General features: G+C 44.0%; 1 protein-coding gene across 1 annotated transcript in view; it reads right to left on the reverse strand.

The window, feature by feature from the left end:
- Positions 1–18,094, reverse strand: part of LOC123455292 (zinc finger protein 25-like) — a 34,569-nt gene extending 16,475 nt beyond the window's left edge. The window contains exon 1 of the mRNA XM_045135665.1: positions 17,765–18,094. Within this exon, the coding sequence (XP_044991600.1) occupies positions 17,765–18,094 (330 nt within the window). The remainder of the gene's footprint in view (positions 1–17,764) is intronic.
- Positions 18,095–23,609: the final 5,515 nt, after the last annotated feature.

Below are 23,609 nucleotides of genomic sequence, written 5' to 3' on the forward strand. Positions count from 1 at the left end.
TTCTCTATAACCTTTGTTCCTGCTTACTCACAAGTCTCAGTATAAGCCAAGGAATTGTAATTTTAGCTTTGCCATAATTGCCTTTCATATTTAAAACAATTAAAAAAAAAGATAGAATTGACTGGAAAAATAACCATACCAAAAATCAATTTTTTTCATTGTAGAAAAAAAATTGAAAACATGTGATATACAGTTCATATGCATACAAATTATTTCTATTTTTGGTACTTATATGTAAAATTTCCAGGGCCTCTAGCCCCTGCAAACGAACTCCAAACACAATGCACCCCCTTGTGCATCTGGCTTACATGGGAGATTATTTATACACACACACACACACACACACACACATATATATACATACATATATATATATATATATATATATATATATATATATATATATATATATATATCTTAAAAAATCCTGTAAAGCAAGTGACATGACTTCAGTTATAAAGTCCATTGTGAATTCATTTTTAACCTGTAGCAATCTAGATAAATAAGGAAATACAATGAGAATTTGATCTTTCATTAAAGCCAGGAAAAGTTGTTTTCTAATACTGACAAGTGAGCTACTCCAGTGTACAAACCAAACAGCACACACAGATGCCATGCACAGCTCATAAACTGCAAGCCCTGAAATTCATGGTTGAACTGCTGAGGGCACATTACAATCTCAGGAGGACTTTAAAAGCATCTCCAACTCAAGTAAGTGAACTAATGAAATCAGAATCCTGGTTCTGGCATTTTGATATATGTTTAATGCTTCCCAGGGGAATTCAATATAAGCACAAGACCAAAAGGAAACAAACAAACAAACAAAAAAACAAAACACTTCTTTTGAACAGTACCATTGTTGAACTACTTGCAAATAGCATTATAAATTTAAATGAAACAGTTTACAGCTGGGTTAGGGGTTTTCTCTATTACCTATGACACCTAATTACTATCAGATGCTTAACTCAAAATCTTCTATTCATTTTGTTCCTGATTGAATCTAGTTCTGCAAGTGCCCTATGATGTGGTAGAAACAGAATAAAGTATCCTAGCCCTCTTGAGCAGTCTTTGGGTGTGAATATTTTAGAAGGGGGAAGAAAATTGCCTAAATATAATTGAAGCTATGCCATTCACCTGATTCAAGCAAAAATTTGACAGACCTACAAACCATTCATATGCTACAACACTGATCATTCTTTCAAAGTATTAAATCTACATTATGATGCATTAAGCTGTACCACATTTTTTACATTCAATTTAATTTATTACCTTATACATCCACTCCTTTGTGGGCTTTTTTTAGACAGGGAATCACTATGTAGCTGTGCAATGATAACACCTTTCTTCTACCCCTCCAGTGCAGGGATTACAAGGGTGTGCCATGATATTCATCTATTTCTGTATATTTTAAGCAAATGATGTAATTTTATGTAGGATATGATGGCCTTAGTTTTTTGCACATTTTCCCAAAGCTGTCTATTTTTACAGAGAAAATGAGTACCTAGTACATATTTTTCCATATGCTCATATTATGACTCATATTTTCTTCTTCCTAGCATTTTGCATGTAGGTAGTGTATTTATTACAATCATGACCCAATGTATTATATTTGATGGTGGTGATAAATAATAAACAAATGCACAACTGTTCACTAAGTCCAAAATTTGCAATGGGGATCACTCTTAACTCTGCATACTTTGGTAGGTTTCAACAGATATTTATTGTATATGCAGCATCCCAGTATTGACAGTGTCATTGTCCTAAAAATTGCCTTTCATCATACATTGATCATTCTTCCCTTTCCTTAATTTCTAAAAATGGATAACTTGGCAAGCAATGATTTCAAAATGTCTCTAGGGTTATTTAGTCCCACAATCTTAAATTTGTGGAATGATGCTTCCATGTTAAATGGTAGAGGCCTTCCTTTTTCCCTGGGGTAGTTCTAGTCCTATGATGTAGGAGTCAATCTTTCAACCTAAGTATCTATACCTCTCTTGCACCCCATCCCACCTTCCTCCTCTCTGAGATAGCACTCATAGTACAGACCAAACAGGCCTCCAACATAATCCTTCTAAGTGCTTGAGTAAGAGGCAAGAGCCATGTATTGAGTCATGCCTCTCTATCTCTCTCAAATTCTTTTGGCCCTCCCTCCAGAGCCTCACATCAATGCCCTTGTCTTTACCCTCTTTTATTCACTTCCTTCTCCCTTTATACCTTGTAAGTGACAGAGGCTGGCTGTGAGCTAACAACCCTACTGCTTCAGGCTGCCAAGTGCTGAAATCACACATTGTAAGAGAGTCAGAATCCTATGGAGACGAAGATTATAGACTCCAATGTGAAGCTCCCACTAGTGTTTGGCAAAATAGAGGCCATAGCCATCAAAATCTCTCTCATTTAACAACACTTATCCCATTTAACCTATGCTGACCTCATTCTCCATCGGAAAATCTGTTTTTCGTTTTTATAAGGCATCAAGGACCAAGGAGATAAACCACCCTACGTACTTCAGACAGGGCCCAGGTTAAACCACTGAGGAATTGGCTAGATGAACAAGAGTGCTGCTTCAATGGCAAACCTGACATGCAGCATCAAGGTGATGGAGACAGACACGCAGGAAACTCAAAATGTACCAAAGCAGAAATCCAAAAGGTGCTGAGAGCTCAACACTAAAGTAGACTTAAAGCAACCTAACATAGCTCAGGGACTTTGTGGAAGAAGGGGCAGAAAGGTTGCTAAAAGCCACAGAATGGAAGGGGGAATGTCCACAGGCATTGCCCTTCCACCTACAATGTCTGCTGCTCTCACATCTCATAACCCACAACCCCACAGTGAATATCAGCAATCCCACTGAGGAGGGCTCTCAGCAGAAATAAAGCAGGGAGAGGAAATGATGGTACTGACACATGACGTGTCCATACAAAGTTTCTACTTAATAAAATAAAAAAACTCCCCCAAGCTGTTATACAGGAAATGTGATAGATTCAGAGTAACTTTAGAACAAGTGATCACTAGGCCCTGAAAGGTAAGATTATTTCCTTTCCCCAGTGTACACTTAAACTGGTCAAAAGATTTAGGTCTTCTTAGGGGAGTATGGGCAAAAGATTATCAGTAATTTTTGGTAGCGTATCATGATCCTTCCTCCTCCTCACCATGGAAGGGGTTCAAGGCCTATCAACTGCTCTGAGTTGTTAAACTGGGTGAAGGAACATTATTCCCTGTTGTTTCATTCATTTGCACTGGACTTGTGCTCATGCAGATCAAGTGAGGCTTTCCTAGCTTTCTATCTATTTAGTTTCTGGAAATCATGGTTACTTAACAACTCTGTAGGTCTAGAAAACTAAAAACAATCTAATCATTGCTCTCTCTGCTGTCCACTACAGTCAGTGCACAGCTGTGGATTTGACAGTTAAATACTTTGATATGAGACTTACCACACTGGAATCATATTAGACCCATTGCAATTAAATTTTCAAACTGACAGACTCGGCTCCTATTGTAAGACCTGCATACAGAGAAGGGCAAGGCAGAGCTCCTTCAGGATACTGTTACTTGCCACACTTTAATTTTAGTAGGAAAGGATGAGGTCAAAGCTTCTGTATGATCATCTCCTGTTCCTGTTTCCTGGGTCTTAAGGCTGTGGTCAGAAGACAGAAGAGACATGGGACCTCCAACCACAGCTTTCCGATTAGCCACTGGCCCAGAGTTGCAGGCACACCTACAACCTCGACAACCTGTTTATCTGTGAATACAAGACCACTGCGCTCCAACCCAGTACAAACCCAAAAAAAGCAACTTGCTGAAGATCCTGCAGGAGCAAATACTTGCTTCCTCCTTAATATAATAAGACTTTCATCCTGAGATGGGTAGCCCCCAATGACCAAAAAAAAAAAAAAAAAAAGAAAAGAAAAGAAAAGAAAGAAAAGAAAAGTATATACTGAGAGAAGTTCATCAAGAATACCTACCTAGTCCCACAATGGAAGTCTCCAGTGAAAACACAGAGGAGAGGAGATAACAGTCAGCATGGGAATCATTAAAAAGTCAAACGACTGTAACTTCTGGTCCTCCCTCTTGCCTTAGCTTCCTGAGTGTCTGGGATTACAGGCCTGCACCTCCATGTCTGGGTTGGAAGTGAGACTGATCCCAGGTTTTGGACCCATCTAGACAGAGAAGGAAGGGGTGAGGTATCTGAGCATAGCTTCTCCTAATATTCTGCATCCAGTATTAACCACCCACCAGGGTAAAGGGGTCCACCAAGGAAAGTACTGTCCCAAACCAGGGCTCCACAGTGATTTTCATTGATTCCCAGATAGGCCGCCAAGGAAAAAGACAGAGAGATGAGAACAAAACAGGTCAGGTAGCTAGAAGTAGGTGCCTCATGTGTATAAATCTCAGTGCTTGGAAGGCTGAGTTCAGAAGATTGTTGCAAGCCTCAGGTACAGCTGGGCTGTGAATTCCAGGTCAATCTGGGCTATTTTGTGTGATACTGAGTTTAAAAATAAAAGGAAAACAGGGAAAGGATGCAGAGACAAATTTCCAAGGTCACAGGGACACTCAAAGAACAAGGTGAACTCATCTGTCCCCTGGTAAGATTTTGGGTATATGCTCCATTCTTCTATTCTCCCCCCCCCCCCCAAGTATCCATGCATAAATGACTCAGAGAGAGAAAAATGCTTAACAAAGATCACCCAGCCAGGAAAGGGGAATCCTGATTTCACTCTATGACTTAGTGACCCCACAACCTAAAGGAAAAACTTCATAAATAGGCACTGATGGACACAGACTAGAAAGAGATGGGCCAGTGACAGAACAAACTGGGGTCATATTCACATGCCTAGAATAGGACAGTGAAAGAGTCACAAGAGATTCACAGGCACAGTGATTACAGGTTCAGAGGTAAGAGCTTAGGACACAAATCCAGAAACACACACAATGCTTCACCTGTGAGCTGTAAACTTGAGCCCTGGCTGTGACTTCCTGAGGGGCTGCAACAGGGCTTGGGAAACACCGTGGGAAGAATGGCTGCCCTGGGAAAGTGGGTGGCCATGATCAGGCAGGATGAGGCAAGTTTCTTCTGTTCAGCTGCTGACAGGGTACCTGGCAAACCCCACTTCCCAAGCCCCCCAACACTACTTCTGAACTGCTACAGTCTCTATCTCCTACACTCTGTGAACAGACACCACATCTTACCCCACACCATGGACATGAGGCCCAAACTCCTTTGCATCTGGATCAGTAACACCACAGAGTCCAGTGCCAAGCTGCCACCCTGAAGCCTTCCTACACCTCTGCCTGATGGCTAAAACATACCTGTGGATCCACAACCATCTCACCACAGCAGGGTGAGTAGCTTCCTGATGGTCAGTAGCAGGTGGAGGTCACTTAAGATCACCAGATTCAAGAGACAAAGTTTAGGTCACAAAGGATGGAGTTCTGAGCAGCTGGGAGATAGAATGCAGACTGATGACTCAGGAACAGATATGACATCATGTAAGTATTCAATTACACAGATACAATGTTGCAATAGCCTGGAAATCAGATATAAGGGTTCCAGGTGGGGTGTCTTAGAATCCTGGGGGACAGAACCCAGTAACCGAGTGACACAGACAATGGGGAGTCAGTGAACAGTGTTACATCTTTATATGGTATTACTGTTTCCCTCCTCTGGCTTAGGAAGGCAGGCACAAACTCACCATGTTTAGATCCTGTGGTATACAGTATCCTCTCCTGATCCCACTGCAGAGTTTCACAGAGTATTCTAGAGAATTTCAAGTTTACATTTGGAAAATTAATAAGTTTACACCTCAAGGTCATATCTACTTAGGCTTTAAGCATAAATCAAAATTATTTTAACATTATTTAAAGAATATAGATCAAATGGGAAAGTGTGGGGGTGGGGAGGGAGGGAATTATCATGGGATATATTTTATAATCATGGAAAATGTTAATAAAAATTAAAAAAAAAATTAAAAAAAAAAAAAGAATATAGAGTTCTTTGTATATAGGTAACCATCAAAGAAAATGTCACTAACTGTGCTGGAATTTATGATTTTCACCTCATAACCGACTTTAAACAAACCACAGAGTAAAGCCCTCCTTTCCATTCTCATGCCCTCTTAATTTTTTTTTTTTTTTGGGTGGGGGGTTCAAGGTAGGCTTTCACTGTAGGTCAGACTGACCTGGAATTCACTATGTAGTCTCAGGGAGGCCTCAAACTCGTGGCAATCCTCGTACCTCTGACTCTGGAGTGCTGGGATTAAAGGCATGTGCTACCACACCCAGCTTGCCCTCTTAATTTTATCCATTTCTATTTTTGTTGATCTTTCCTTTGGCCATGACTTCACCCTTTAGATCTCCTTAAACCTCCCCCTTCCTGAGAATTGGCCTTCAGCTTCAAAACCCCCCAAATCTCATCTTCCCTTAAAACATTTTCCAGAAGTCTCCTCACTAAGACCCTTTCTGACTCCCTCAGACCATGACTTCTTCCTTCACATCCATATAAGACCCTCCTTCTAAAGACCCTTTAGTCCCTAATGCATCCTCATATACTGGAGAACAGCAGGGCCTCACGCTTCTCCCATCCCCTTAAACACCGTGTGTACTTAGTGAACACACAGCTACTTGCCTATTTGTCCATGGTGGTAGGCAATGGAGGACATAACTATGAAATCTCCAACACCTGGCATCAGCTTTGTTTACTGTACAGAAAGATAACCTCTATATCCCACTGTTATCCTACATTTTTTGGTCTTGGGGGGGGGGTTGGGCGGTACAGTAGCTCTGGCCTCTGCAAAACACACTGGACAGCAGGGAGCAACTACTCCATTCTAGAGATGAAGAAACTGCATCAAGGGCAAAACTGGCTTCTCTGGGGTGCCACTGAGAGCTGCATGGGAATGAACTTAAGGCACAGGTCATGCCAGGTACATGTCTCATCACTAAATTTTATACACCTGTTTTTTGTTTATGTGAAATAAGAGTTTCACAACTTACCCAGTTCAGCCTTGAAATATCTCTATAGACCAGACTGGTCTGGAACTTGTGGTCCTCCCTCCTGCCTTAGGCTCCTGAGTGACTGGGATCTGTAACTAGCTCCACACAGACTCCTTTTTGAAAGTGAAATTGAACCCAGGTCTTGGCTTCCTCCCCTGTCTCATCTTAACAGGGAACTGATGGGGGACATCCAGAGAGAAGGAAGGAGGCAGGAAGGGGTGAGACCTCTGGGCATGGCTGCTCCTATCCTAAATACAGTGTTAACTATCCACCTGGGTAGGATCTCAACCAGAAAAAAATACCTCCCCAAACCAGGGCTCCACACTGACTTTTATTGTCTTAAAGATACGCCACAAAAGACAGTGAGACAGAGACAGATGTAAGGACTAAAAAGAGACCAGTAACTGGAAGTTGCTGGCTCATGTGTATACATACATCTTAATACTTACAAAGTAAAGGAAAGAGGATTGTTGCAAGCTTCAGGCAAGCCTGGGCTACACAGTGAGTTCCAGGTCCATCTTGACATTAGAATGAGACACTACCTAGAAAAAAGAAATGGAAAACGGAGAAAGGATGGAGGGACAAATATACTGCACAGGGGAGGCAGAACAGCAAGGGAGTAAATGCAGCCCTTGGGCAGGATGATGGTCCATGCTTCATTCCTCTACCCTAAGTACTGAAAGCACTCCCCTATGATCATCACACAGTGAAAATTCAACCCCAGTAGCAGCACCATCCACAGGGAAAAAGGAGGAAAGCCCCAAGTTTTAAGTCTGTGCATCAGGGAGAAGACAGAAAAGACTGCTTCTCTGACACAGAGCACAGAAAGACCTGAGTGGAATTCGGAAGAAAGCCAGTCCCCAGACAATTAGCCTGTCTAGTACTGGAAAGCACTACATGAGATACTGAGGGAAAATGACCAACAAAGGTCTGAGCAACCAGAGGTCTAAGCTACCCAGAGGCAAATACCCTGGTACGATGTATATGCCAGTGCAATAGTGGCACACAACATCAGTATGTAACCAATAGCTTTCTGATTGGCTAAGAGATCCCCTCAGTGTAAGGAACCCACATCCAGAATTGGAAACCAGATCAGAATCCTATGGAGATAAAGATTATGTTCTGGGGCTGGAGAGATGGCTTAGCGGTTAAGCGCTTGCCTGTGAAGCCTAAGGACCCCGGTTCAAGGCTCGGTTCCCCAGGTCCCACGTTAGCCAGATGCACAAGGGGGTGCACGCGTCTGGAGTTCGTTTGCAGAGGCTGGAAGCCCTGGCGCACCCATTCTCTCTCTCTCCCTCTATCTGTCTTTCTCTGTGTGTCTGTCGCTCCCAAATAAATAAATAATTGTAAAAAAAAGATTATGTTCTGCAGGGTGGAGCTCTCAACTAGTCTTTGGCTAAAAAAGAGGGGTTACATACATCAAATTCTCCCTAAATCAATAATGCTTATCCCATTTACACTATGCTGACTTCACTCTCCATTGGAGAATCTGTTCTTTTTCAAAAGGTAGTGAGACCAGAAGAGATAAACTACCCCTCACACTTCAGCCAAGCCACAGCTGAATCCACAGTGGAGTTGAGAGATGAGCAAGAGCGCTGCTTCCATGCTGAACCTGATAAATTAGTGCCAGGGTACAGGAGACAGGCCCTGAGGATACTCAACACCTACCAAAGCAGAGATCCAGAGGCTCCTAAGAGCTCATCACTGAAGTAGACTTAAAACTTACCCACCACAGCCCAGGGAATTTTGCAGAAGAGAAAAGATCATAAGAGCCAGAGGTTGACACATCATGCCCAGAGGCATTCCCTCCCCAGCAAAATAACTGACTACTGCTCCTGCAATGTATAAACATGGAGAATACCTGCAACCTCACTGAGGAGCATTCCCACAGAATGGGTGCAGGGACAAGGGAAAAGAGTACCAACACATGATGTATCCATAAGAAACATCTTGTTAATTAATAATAATAGACATTAAAAGAAAGAAAAGACTGCATCTGCCCTGTCAGCCCAGCTCCTGTGCTTCTGAATCATGTCCCAGGACAGCTGCACCTGTTCTCCAGTAGGCAGGCCCCACAGCTGTGGACAGAAAGGGGAGGTTAATCTCACCCCAAACTTCCATGCCCGGCATTGAGCTCTAACTGTGGTTTACTGAGCTGTCTTACTGAATCTTTGTGTCTCTCAGGATCTCCCCACTTGTCTCCAATTCTCAATTCACAGGACTCCACCAGCTCTGAAGACTCTAGTGGCAGAGACCTACTCAGCTCCCCACCATTGCCTGGACAGATCAATATGAGTCCCAAGGTAATGTCCACACACAGGAACATGGCTGACAGGGGATGTCAGCCAGTAAAGAAGTGCCCAGTATCTGAGTTTCAGTCCATGTGTGAGTGACCCTAGCACCTCAAGGAAGTGATTCCTGGGGGAGAAGTGGTGGTGAGAGACACAGGTACACTAGGGAAACATGGACCAATGATTACACACACCAAAAGAGATGCCACACACACGCTTTGGAGTTCCACTGTCCGATAATGGCAGATATCCAGAGAAAGAGAAATCAGAGATTTAGTGATAGACAACTAACGATACAGAACCAGAGGCTCTGGGAAAACACTGGAGGTGAGATGGCACCATGAATTCATGGGGACAGGGTGTACAGGTCAGAACTACTAGGGTGTGTGATGGTGACCCACCCAGCAAGGTCTAGACCACTGGGGCAATCAGACACCTGGCTGGCAAGTCCCTGTAAGTCAACCAGGAGTAGGCACCTGCCAAAACCACCCATACTGGCTGTTCCATGCCCCAATGTCCTCCAGGACCCCTGGATGTGGTCCTGTGGTCTTACATTTTTTTACCCCCAAACACTACAGCCCTGGGGGCCAGGAAGCCCCTTGGGTGAAGCCTTCTCCAGACCCCTACAGGTTCTCAGGGCTCCTGCAGAGGCTGCACACCAGTAGGCCACAATCCTGAGCACATAGGTGGTACAGACATGGGGGTGAAAATGTCCCTCTCCCTTGGAACAAGGTCCACACACACACCCCAGGACAGAGGCATCCACAGGGCACTGAAGCCGGGGCTGGCGTCTCTGCATCTGGTGGGAGAAGGTGCTCAGCCTTCTCAGAGCTGCTCAACAGGACTGGGGGGTGCAGGGTGGCACAGGGCAGAGTCTGCGACCCAAACTCCTGGAAGGAACGGGAGGACAGGCAGTGTGCTCCCACACAAAGGCGCGCACTGCCTAAGCAGCCCAGTTTGCAGTATTTCTGGTTGAACAGCGCACCCACTGAATGGAGCCTCAAGTCCCACCCCTGGGCCCTGACTGACAGCAGATGATGGCAGGGAACCTTGGGCAAAAGAAGCCATAACCACAGCTTGTTAGCAACAGTAGCTGTGTCACTGCTATCATTTCACCATTTGGGGGGCCAAGGCAGGACAATCAGCCATTCAAAGACACCTTGGGCTATATAAGACTCTGGCTTAAAAAAATGGAAATGAAAAATTAAAAATAAATAATTTTTTAAAATTAACCACCAACTCTTCAATGCTGTTATTTTAAGGCAAAGCTTACTGTGAGAGACCCAGGCAACAAGGCAAAATTTGCACTTAACCTTGTATCAGCTTATGAATTCTATAAATATCTGATTAACAAATGGGAAAATTATGACAAACTTGCTTGTGAATTTTCGCAACTACTGTTTTGGGCAAGCAGCCTGAGCTTTGAAATGGGTAGCAATCCCCTAAAACAACTCCAATTCGAATCACAATTCCCAAATACTTTTAGAGGCAACGAAACCTCTTTAGCACCTTGAAAATGGCTGCCATACGTTGTATCTATCTCCATAGTTAACCACTCTACTTAAATGTAAAAACAGCATCTTTTATCCAAATCATGCAGTTGCTTTGTAAAAACACGGTCTCGGTGTGGAGATCGTCATGATAGTCTACACTGGGCATGGAATGCTCAGCATGATCCAAGGCCCCATCTTCACTCATCACACTTTTAGGGAAATCTTCCTTTAGCATCCCTGTGTTCAAACACTAGCAGACCTACATGCTGAGCTGTGAGGAAGCTTCCTGTGCTTCACGGTTCCACGTGAGGAGTAAGCTAAGAACCTGGTTACTATTTCATAGGCTCGCTCTGTCAGGTAAGGCAGAAAGAGCAGCAAAAGGAGATGAAATTCCCTCTGCCATGCCCCCTACACTAACTAGGAAAATAGGCCTATACTACCTAGCTTTGTGGGAAGATCTGAAGCAAGATGTAGGTCCCTGCCCCATTTTACCTTATCAGGGCACTGAAGAGGCCAAACAGATACAGTTGGAGGTGAGTTGGAATGCGTGAATCTTCTCAGAACACGACAACACATAGGCACATGAATAACTGGCTCAGAGAGGGAAAATGCCTAATAAATAAAGGTCACTCATCCACGAAGAGGGAATCCTGATTTCAGCCTATGACCTAGACTGGCTCAGAGAGGGAAAATGCCTAATAAATAAAGGTCACTCATCCACGAAGAGGGAATCCTGATTTCAGCCTATGACCTAGAGACCCTAGGAACTGAACAAAAGATTTCATAAACAATAGGTAGGTGAGAGACACAGAAAGACTGCGGAGAGATGGTCAGTGACAGAACAAAGTCAGATCACATTTGTATGCCTGGAATAGGACAGTAAAAGAGTCATAAAGACTGAGACAGAAAGATTATAGGATCAGAGTTAACCAGCCTAAGACACAAATCTAGAAACACACACAAAGCTACATACATGAGCTATAACCTTGAGTCTTGCCTGCACCTCTCTGAGGGGCTGGAACAGGGTTTAGAAAACATTGGGGGAAGAATGGCTGCTCTGGGGAACGGGATGGCCATGAAAGGCAGGATGAGGCAAGTTTCTTCTGTTCAGCTGCTGACAGGGTACCTGGTGACACCCACTTCCCCAAACCCCCACACTACGGCTGCACCGCTACAGTCTCCATCTCCTACACACCGTGACCAGACACCGCATCTTACCCCACACCACAGACATGAGGCCCCAGCTCCTTTGCATCCAGCTCAATGACACCACAGATTCCAATGCTATGTTGCTATCCTGAAGCCTTTCTACACCTCTGCCTGATGGCTAAAACATGCCTGTGGACCCATGACAACCTCACAACAGCACTGTGAGTAGCCACCTCAATGTTCAGTTGCAGGTAGGCATCACCTACAATCACCAGAGCCAAGAGACAAAGTTTAGAGCTGGAGAGATGACTTAGCAATTAAGGCACATGCCTGCAAAGCCTAACGACCCAGGTTCAATTCTCCAGGTCCCACATAAGCCAGATGCACATGGTGGAGCATGTGTCCGGAGTTCCTCTGCAATGGCTAGAGGCCCTGGCATGCCCATTCTCACACTCTCTCTGTCTCTAATAAATAAATAAATAAAAATAAATCTTTTAAAAAAAGACACAGAGAGACAAAGTTTAGGTCACAAAGAATAGAGTTGTCAGCAGCTGGAAATAAGACGAACCTGATGACAAGAACAGATAAAAGATCATGTAGGTGTTCTTGTGAACAATGTTGCAATAGCCTGGAAATCAAATATGAGGTTTCCAGGAGGTAGGAGATCTCAGAGTCCTGGGGAACAGAACCCAGGAACCAACTGACACAAAGATTGGGGAGCCAGCGAACAGTGTTTCATGGTTACATGGTGTTACTGATTCTCTCCCCTGACTTAGCAAGCCAGGCACAAACTCACCATGTCTAGATCCTAGGGTATAAAGTGTCCTTTCTTCATCCCACTACAGCAAAGTATCACAGGAAATTCTAGAAAAATGTAACTTTCCATCTACAAAATTAATCAGTTCAGTCCTCAGGTAATATTGATTTATGCTTAGGCTTTAAGCATATCAGGTAATATTGATTTATGGTTAGGCTTTAAGCATAAATCAATATTACTGTTATTATACATTATTTTAAGTTATATAGAAGGAATATTCTGTGTATGTAGGTAACTACAAAAAAGTGCTGCAATGTTTCACTTTCACACACAACAGACTTAAACAGACCCCAGAGTGAAGGGCTCCTTTCCCTTACCATGTCCTCTTAATTTCCCCCATTTTTTGCTCTCCTCATTCTTTCCATAGGCCATACTTCACCCTTCAGATCTCCTTAAGCCTCCCCCTTCCTGAAAACTGGCCTCTAGCCTCAAAACCTCTCCAAATCTTCTCCTCCCTCATACCCTCACTGCCTCCCCCAGACCATGACTTTTTCCTTTATTCTTATAAGGCCTGTCTTCCTCACACAGACCCTCCTTCTACAGACCCTTTAGTCCTTCAATCTCAGAGACTGAGGAACCGCAGGGACTCACACTTCTCACATCCTTTTTACTTCTTTTAATATTTACTTATTTACTTATATGAAAGACAGAGAGGGAAAGAAAGAGGCAGATAGAGAGAATGAGCATACCAGGGCCTGTAGCCACTGCAAATGAACTCCAGACTCATGTGCAACCTGGTGCATCTGGCTTACGTGGTTACTGGGGAACTGAACGTGGGTCCTTAGGCTTTGCAGGCTAACCCATCTCTCCAGGCCCTCACACCTTTTGTTGTTTGTTTTGTTGTGTTTTCTTTTACAAGGTAGGGTGTCACTAGTCCAGGCTGACCTGGAATTCAGTATGTAGTCTCAGGATAGACTCGGTGATCCTCCTACTTCTGCCTCCACGTGCTGGGATTAAAGGCATGTGCCACCACGCCTGGCTCTCACATCTCTTTTTATTTTTATTTTTTATTTATTTTTTTCACCTTGTTTAATTTTATTTTTCCTGCTATCATTTATGATTGGGACAATATAAAAACAACACAAGCATACTAGGAATTCCTTTCCTCTACATCTGAAATGTAAAGAATTACAAAAAAATAGTATGAGTATTAGGAAACTGTTTGTTATAAATGAATTCATTTGATTTGTAATATCTAAGGTTATTTATTAACTATTATTGTAACCCAGAAAGAAAAGTAGAATTTTAGCCAAAGCAGGTAAACCAGAATTTTCCATGGCATTCTTTGTAGCTTAAAATCCTGGTCCTAGGATCACATTTCCCTAGTGAGCCAGCATTTCCTCTGGGCTCCCATTAGACCAGCGGGAAGGTGCTTCAGCCTTTGCTCATCCCGTCTTCGTCTTTTTTTTTTTTCTTTTCAATGCAGGAACTCACAGAAACAACTCGCTTTATTACTCTGAGCAGTTGTCTATATCATGTTGGGGACCAAGGCGGGGATTTTAGGATGGGGGAAGAGGTAAGGGCCAATAGTAAACTGTAACTATTGAAATGGTAATTACAATTAACACGTGGAAGTAGCAGGCCAGAAGCCTTTAGGCATCTTGCTGAGTCCTCGCTGGCCAGAGACAGGTCGCCCAACTTTAGCTAGGCTCAGGAAGTTCCACTAGGCCTCACGCCTGGGCCTTTCAGGGCCCAACATCTCCCCCTTTTGTTTTTGTAAGAGCATTAGTCACCGTGGCCCCTGTCTTACGTTGTCCCCTCTGGGGATCTTACCCGTTACTGAGAACCAGGTGTTTAGCTCACTGAGAAGCCACTCCATGGCCTGTCTTAGGTTGTCCCCTCTGGGGATATTACCCGTCATTGGTCACATGGAGGGCAGAGGAGGTAGCAGTGGGTCATCTGAGGAACTTAATTCCTGAGTTTCCAGCCTGTGGTAATGTGTTTTGACCTGATGAAGTTTTATTGACTCTAGCCGCTGGTGAATAAATTGTGTAATTTTGTTAATTACACAAGGCCCGACAGTGAGGATAAGGAGAAGGGAAAGGAGGGGGAGGGGTCCAGGTAGAGGGAGGAGGTAGGGTAAGAAGTCATGGAGGCCCGTCCGCAGCAGGTTGTCCTTCACATCTCTTTTTAAACCCTGTTTACTTAGTGAAGACATAGCCATTAGCCTATTTGGCCCATGGTAGCAGTCAATGAGGGCTACACCCATTAAATCCCCAAAACATGGCATCAGCTGCCCTTATTAATCTCCATATCCCACCTTTCTAGGTTTTATGATCCGAGTGGGAGAGCTTGTAGATAGTAAAGCAGCCCTTTTACTCTTGTCATGCTGCAGCCACACCACGCTGGCCAGCAGGGAACAACTACTCCATTCTAAAGAAAAAGCTAGGTCAAATGGCTTCTCTGAGGTGCCACTAAGAAGTGACTGGGAATGAACTTAAGGCACAAGTCATGCCAGGCATGTGCTCCATCACTAAAATTTATAGTTTGTTTTTGTTTATTTCAGAGTTTCACTAGGAACTCAGATCTGCCTTGAAATATCACCATAGACCAGATTGGTCTTGAACTTGTGGTTCTACCTCCTACCTTAGGCTCCTGAGTGGCTGGGATTACAAATCTCCACACAGATGCCTGTTTGGAAGTGAGACTGAATGCAGGTCTTGGCCCCACTCCTGTTACTCCCCAGCAGGAAACTGATGGGGGAATATCCAGAGAGAAGGAAGGAGGCAGGAAGGGGTAAGACCTCTGGGCATGGCTGCTCCTAGTATACTGTATCCAGTGTTAACCATCCACCTGGGTGGGATCTCAACCAGAGAAAATACCTTCCCAAGCCAGGGCTCCACACTGATGTTCATTGTCTTATTGTTACAGAGGACAGAGACAGACAAATATGATGAACAAACGGGACAGGTAGCTGGAAGTTGGTGGTTCATGTCTTTATATCTCAGTACTTGGAAGGCAGAAGTCAGAGTAATATTGCAAGCTTCAGGCAAGCCTGGGCTACATGATGAGCTCCAGGTCCATACTGACTATAGAATGAGACATTGCCTGAAAAAAAAGAAAGAAAAGGAGAAAAAAGACATGGAGGGAGGGTCAAATATACGGACACAGACTGAGCCAGAGAAGCAAGGGAACTCATGTGCCCCCTGAGCAGGATTGGGATCCACACCTTATTTCTCTGCCCCTGAGTGTCCAAAGTCTTCCCTTGTGATCTCTGTCATTCAGGGAATATAACTTGACCCCTCCCCCCCAGCAGCTCTATCCAGAGGAAAACCCTCAGTTTTAGGCCTCTGCATCAGGGAGAAAATGGAAGCAGACAGCTTTTGCCCTGCCTCCCCTGCTTGTGAATCATGTCCCAGGCCAGCTGGACCCGTTCTCTGCCAGCCAAGCCCTCCCTGGTATAGGACAGGAAGGGAGAGAGCAGAGGAGCCAATCTCACCCCAAGCCCCAGTGCCTGGCCTTGAGCTCTAACTGTGGCCTCCTGAGCTGTCTTACTGAGTCTCTATCACCCAATCTCTCTGTTTCCAATGCTCTGACTTCACAGGACCCACCCGTGTGCTCTGAAGACTAGTGGGAGAGACCAAATCATCGTCCTACAACGGCCTGGACAGATCAAAGTAAATCCCAAGGTAATGTCCACACACAGGGACTTGGCTATGAGGGGATGTGTCTAAACCATGTCACCCCAGTAAAGAAGTACATAGTATCAAGTTCAGTCGATGTGTGAGTGACCCTAGTGCCTCAAGGAAGTGCATCCTGAGGAAGAATTGGTGGTGACAGACACAGATACACTGGGGAAACATGAACCAATGATTACAGAGACCAAGGGGATGCTGCTCATATATCTGGAGTTCTAGTCAAAGAGATAATCAGAGATCCAAAGAAAGAGAAATCAGTTAAGTGACAGACCGCTTAGATGATTGACAGATGATAGATGGATAGATAGATAACAGAACTAGAGGCTCAGAAAGAACTATGAAAGTGAGGTGGCTCTGCAAGCTTTGGTGCTGAATCCTTGGGTACAGGGCAGAATGGGGTCAGATAACCCAAGGTGTATAACAGGGCGACCCACCCAGAAGGAGCAGACCACTGGGACAATAATCCACCAGCAAACATCCCTTTAATTCAGTCAGGAGTAGGGCACCTGGCAAAATCACCCTTTCTGGCTGCTCCAGGCTCCAATGTCCTCCAGGATCTATGGACATGGTCCCCTGGTCTGAAGGGCTGTGCAGACTACAGTGACTCCATTTTGTTCACGCACTCTTGCTGACTTCCAGTTCTAGGTATAACCACAAGGTATTTCCCCGTAACTGAGCCAACCAATAAGAAGTCAGATCCCCTCTCAGAATACCCTCTCTGCTTGCCAACATCCTGAACCCAAAACAACTAGCTCCTTAACTACAGTTACATAGTTACAATGTTGCTCTCCACCTGGAACTCACCAATCCTGTTAAAGGTCCCCCCAACTCGTCACCCAACTCCTCCCTTGGCTGTACTTTGCCCAGCACCTGGTTCTTTTCTTTAAAAAGCCTGTGAGACACTACTTCGGGGTCACAGTTCCAGCTCCCGACTCTGGCTGTGTCCCTGATCGATCAGCTCTGTCTTGCCTCGGCTGTAATAAACTTTTTCTGGTTTTTGTTGAGCTCGAGCAGTCTCTGCCTCGTTATTTGCACGACTCCTGACCTAACACACAGCCTGGGCGCCTTGGCAGCCCCTTGGCAGAGGTCCCGTGAGCCTTCTCCACAGCCCGTAGCCCCGAGGCTCCTGCACGGCGGCGGCTGCAAAGCCCGGGCACGTCCGAGGTGCGGACGCGGCGCGGACAGCTTCCATCCCTGGCTCGGGGGCCGCGCACACTCCACGCCCCGAGCGCTGCCACCGGCCGGGGTCTCCGCGGCGGGGGGACGCGTGCAGGGCGGCCCGATCGCGAGCTCGGCCCGGGGACGGGGCGGCGGAAGACGCGGAGCCCAGGCCGCCGTGCACACCGGCCGCCGCCAGGCCCGCCCCGGACCGGACGTCACACTCACCATGTCCGGCGTCCCCAACGCCAGCGGCTCCGTCCGCTCTCCCGCCGCACGGTGGCTCGGGCCGCACAGTGGGAACCGAAGTCCCCAAACTCCAGGAAGGAAACGGTCCCGGCGTCCCCGAGCTGCAGGACGGGCCGCGCGCTCCGACACAAAGGCGCGCACTGCGGAAGCCGCCCCGCCCGCCGCGATCCGGGTGGACCGCGCGCCCATTGGACGAGCCCCGAGCCCCGCCCCCGGCCCTGACTGACAGCGGGTGGACAGCGCGCCCATTGGACGAGCCCCGAGCCCCGCCCCCGGCCCTGACTGACAGCGGGTGGACAGCGCGCCCATTGGACGAGCCCCGAGCCCCGCCCCCGGCCCTGACTGACAGCCGGTGGACAGAACTGAGGGGCAGGTGGAGGTCTCTCAGACTTCTTAAGCCATGGGGGCTATTTCGCTGCAGTAATTTCAGCATTTGGGGAGCTGAGGCAGGACGTCAGTAGTTTAAAGCCAGCCTGAGCTATGTGAGAACCCTGCCTTTAAAAAAGTGAAAATAATTAAGTTTTTAAAATAATAACTTCTTTTTTTTTAATTTTAAAAATTTATTGTTTATTTTTCTTTTCTTTTTTTCTTTTTCTTTTCTTTTTTTTTTTTCCTTTTGGTGCTGTTGTTTTGTTCTTGAGATGGCGACACAAGACAGAACAGTGCCCTTGTATCTAATGGCGATGCAGGACTGCACTCTTTCAAAACATTACAATCTGTTTTGGGCTTCCCCATGGGCCCTCATCTCCCAAGAAGTCAATTTAGTTTTCACTTTTTAGTAAAATATAATTAGCCCTGTAAACACATTTTCTCCATAAGTTCACCCTCTTCCTTTCATATCTATGTGTAAATAACTGATTAAGAAAAAAAGGGGCGGCTTAAACAAGAGCACACATTTGCATCCTTGCCTACCCACTCCATTTGGCTCTTCTCCCCAAGGCTAGAGTGGATTTTGTGCCTGCACAGGGTCTCCAGGGTGGATTATACACAAATATGAACTTTGTCCTGGCCGGTCAGGAATACCACCAATGTGACCATGATACAAAACAGAAAAGGCTCCTTGTCTGAACAGCGTTAAAGGTGAGAAGGAACAGCATGGGGGAGGACACAGTATTTCTATTCACTTGTGTTTAACAGGAGGGGGAAAGAAAAAGGAGAACATAGGACAAAACAACAGAAAACCTTAGGAGATGACCCTGACTTTTTACTTCCAATTGCAGGTAGCTACATAGTTCATTTGGTTCCCACATTTTCCTTAATAACATGTGTTTCACACAAAGTTCTCACGTTTATTTTTTCTGTGTGTGTGCTGCATGTTGGTGTGTGTCATTTGCTACCAGACGAATGCTCCAGGTCCGGTTTCAGTTTAGCTTTCCTTTTTTCCTTTTCTCTTAAGTTATTTTTCCTTTTAGAAACAAGTCCACCAGGAAACCAGCTCCCCGCCCAACACGCTGGACAGACTGCAGCCATCTTTCAAAAACCACGCTGATTTCTCCTCACACCCCAAACGTATTCCTCAGGATCCTCAGAAGGTTGGAGTCTCTCCTGGTCTGGAGGGATGCCCTGGTGGCAGTGAAGGCCCCTCTGCCACCACGGAGGTTTCTGATTGTGGGACACCATCTGGGTTTTGTTTTCTTCTTGTCTTCTAATTAAAAAGACATTCCTGGGTGACAGTCACAGTGCAGGAGAACCAGCTATCGAAACAAGTGCGAGCAAGTAGTTTATCCACTGAGTGATCTCCCCAGCCCAGTTTTATTTAATGTAATGTAATTAATTTGCTTTGACTTTTATTATCATTTATTTTTGGTTTTTGGAGGTAGGGTCTCCCTCACTCTAGCCCCAGGCTGACCTGGAATTCACGCCCAGCAAAATTAATTACTTTTCACTGGTTACATGCATCACTGATTGCTTTTCTAAGATCACCACGGTCCGGAATTCTGCTACAGAAAAGCAAGCAGACAATTCAGTAAAAATAAAATAAAACTGGAGCCGGATGTGGTGGAGCACACCTTTAATCCTAGCACTCAGGAGGCAGAGGTAGGAGGATCGCTGTGAGTTTGAGGCCACCCTGAGACTCTGGGCTAGAGTGAAACCCTACCTCGGAAAAAAAAAACACAAAAAACAAAAAAAGAATGATAGATAGAGAAGAAAAGAAAAGAAAAAGAAAGGAACCAATTTTAAAGTTTCTATTTACTATTACATTATTGTTATTTGTTGGAGAGAAGAGGGTGAACGAACAGTGCTGCAAATGAAATCCAGGTGCATGGCCACCTCGTGCACTTGGCCTCCCATGGGTGGCTTGGGAATTGATTGCACCTGGAGGTGAGCAGACTTTTTTTTTTTAATTTTTTCAAAATATTTTATTTATGTATTTTTTTGTTTATTTTTTTTAAATTTTTATTAACATTTTCCATGATTATAAAAAATATCCCATGGTAATTCCCTCCCTCCCCACCCCCACACTTTCCCATTTGAAATTCCATTCTCCATCATATTACCTCCCCATTACAATCATTGTAATTACATATATACAATATCAACCTATTAAGTATCCTCCTCCCTTCCTTTCTCCACCCTTTATGTCTCCTTTTCAACTTACTGGCCTCTGCTACTAAGTATTTTCATTCTCACACAGAAGCCCAGTCATCTGTAGCTAGGATCCACATATGAGAGAGAACATGTGGCACTTGGCTTTCTGGGCCTGGGTTACCTGACTTAGTATAATACTTTCCAGGTCCATCCATTTTTCTGCAAATTTCATAACTTCATTTTTCTTTACCGCTGAGTAGAACTCCATTGTATAAATGTACCACATCTTCATTATCCACTCATCTGTTGAGGGACATCTAGGCTGGTTCCATTTCCCAGCTATTATAAATTAAGCAGCAATAAACATGGTTGAGCATGTACTTCTAAGGAAATGAGATGAGTCCTTTGGATATATGCCTAGGAGTGCTATAGCTGGGTCATATGGTAGATCAATCTCTAGCTGTTTTAGGAACCTCCACACTGTTTTCCACAATGGCTGGACCAGATTGCATTCCCACCAGCAGTGCAGAAGGGTTTCTTTTTTTCCACATCCCCGCCAGCATTTATGATCATTTGTTTTCATGATGGTGGCCAATCTGACAGGAGTGAGATGGAATCTCAATGTAGTTTTAATCTGCATTTCCCTGATGACTAGTGACATAGAACATTTTTTTAGATGCTTATATGCCATTCGTATTTCTTCCTTTGAGAACTCTCTATTTAGCTCCATATCCCATTTTTTGATTGGCTTGTTTGATTCCTTATTATTTAACTTTTTGAGTTCTTTGTATATCCTAGATATTAATCCTCTATCAGATATATAGCTGGCGAAGATTTTTTCCCATTCTGTAGGTTGCCTCTTTGCTTTTTTCACTGTGTCCTTTGCAGTGCAAAATCTTTGTAATTTCATTAGGTCCCAGTGGTTAATCTGTGGTTTTATTGCCTGAGCAATTGGGGTTGTATTCAGAAAGTCTTTGCCAAGACCAATATGTTGAAGGGTTTCCCCTACTTTTTCCTCTAGCAGTTTCAAAGTTTCCGGTCTGATGTTAAGGTCTTTAATCCATTTGGACTTAATTCTTGTGCATGGCGAGAGAGAAGAATCTATTTTCATCCTTCTGCAGATATTTATCCAGTTTTCAAAACACCATTTGCTGAAGAGGCTGTCTCTTCTCCAATGAGTATTTTTGGCATTTTTATCGAATATCAGGTGGCTATAGCTACTTGGGCTTACATCTGGGTCCTCTATTCTGTTCCACTGATCTACATGTCTGTTTTTGTGCCAGTACCATGCTGTTTTTGTTACTATGGCTCTGTAGTATAGGTTAAAATCAGGTATGGTGATACCACCAGCCTCTTTTTTGTTGCTCAATATTATTTTAGATATTCGAGGTTTTTTGTGATTCCAAATGAATTTTTGGATTGTTTTTTCTATTTCCATAAAGAAAGCCTTTGGAATTTTGATAGGGATTGCATTAAATGTGTAGATTGCTTTAGGTAAGATTGCCATTTTCACTATATTGATTCTTCCAATCCAGGAACAAGGGATGTTTCTCCACTTTCTAGTGTCTTCTGCAATTTCTCGCTTGAGTGTTTTAAAGTTCTCATTGTATAGATTCTTTACTTCCTTGGTTAGGTTTATTCCAAGGTATTTTATTTTTTTTGATGCAATTGTGAATGGGAGTGATCTCTGATTTCATCCTCTGTGTGTTTGTTGTTAGCATATATGAAGGCTACTGATTTCTGTGTATTTATTTTGTATCCTGCTACATTGCTGTAGGTTTTGATCAGCTCTAACAGCTTGCTAGTAGAGTCTTTAGGGTCCTTTATGTATAGAATCATGTCATCTGCAAATAATGATAACTTGATTTCCTCCTTTCCAACTTGTATCCCTTTTATGTGTGTCTCTTGCCTTATTGCTATGGCTAAGACTTCCAAAACTATATTAAATAGAAGTGGGGACAGTGGACACCCTTGTCTTGTTCCTGATTTTAGTGGAAAAGCTTCCAGTTTTTCCCCATTTAGTAATATGTTGGCTGTAGGCTTGTCATAAACAGCCTTTATTATATTGAGATATGTTCCTTCTATTCCCAGTCTCTAGGACTTTTATCATGAAGGGATGTTGGATTTTGTCAAATGCTTTCTCTGCATCTAATGAGATGATCATGTGATTTTTGTCCTTCAACTCGTTTATGTAATGTATTACATTTATAGATTTGCATATGTTGAACCATCCCTGCATCTCTGGGATAAAGCCTACTTGGTCAGGGTGAATGATCTTTTTGATATACTCTTGTATTCTGTTTGCCAATATTTTGTTGAGAATTTTTGCATCTATGTTCATGAGGGAGATTGGTCTGTAATTTTCTTTTTTTGTTCTATCTTTGCCTGGTTTTGGTATCAGGGTGATGCTGGCCTCATAGAAGGAGTTTGGTATGATTCCTTCTTTTTCTATTTCCTGGAAAAGCTTAAGAAGCAATGGTGTTAGCTCTTCCTTAAAAGTCTGGTAAAATTCAGCAGTGAATCCATCCGGACCTGGGCTTTTTTTAGTTGGGAGATTATTGATAACTGTTCGGATCTCCATGTTTGTTATAGGTCTATTTAAATGATTAATCTCATTTTGATTTAATTTAGGTAGGTCATATAGATCAAGGAAATCATCCATTTCTTTCAGATTTTCATACTTTGTGGAGTATATGCTTTTATAGTGAGCAGACTTTTTATGTTAGCATCTTTACCAATGAGCCGTCAGCCCAATCATTGGAATTTTTTTATTTTCTGAATTTTATATTTATTTACAGGTTTTTGTTTTTCTTTGCTTATTTGATGGAAAGATATATATGGACAGAGGCTGAAAGAGAACATGCCCAAATTAAAGGCATGTGTCACCATGCTCGGCTTTTATTCTTACTGTTGTTATTTGCAAGGAGAGAGAGAGAGAGGAGAGAGAGGGAGGGAGGGAGGGAGGGAAGGAAGGGGAGAGAGAGAGAGAGAGAGAGAGAGGGAGAGAGAGGGAGAGAGAGAGAGGGAGGAGAGAATGGGTGTGAACCTTTGCAAGCAGGCAAGATGAACATTTCCCCAACCCTTAGAAGTGTCTTCTCCCCCCCCACCACCACCCTTTGTCTCACTCTAGCCCAGGCTGGAACTCACTCTGTAGGCCCACACTGGCCTTAAACTCACAGCAATCTTCCTACCTACTTCAGGCTCTGGAGTGAGTGTTGGTATTAAAGTTTGAGAAATATTTTTTTGAAAGTTCCCAGTTTAACTTGAATCACAATTTTCAGATTCATATGGTAAT

The sequence above is a fragment of the Jaculus jaculus genome, chromosome 16, assembly GCF_020740685.1.
Source record: "Jaculus jaculus isolate mJacJac1 chromosome 16, mJacJac1.mat.Y.cur, whole genome shotgun sequence".
NCBI classification, from domain to species: domain Eukaryota; kingdom Metazoa; phylum Chordata; class Mammalia; order Rodentia; family Dipodidae; genus Jaculus; species Jaculus jaculus.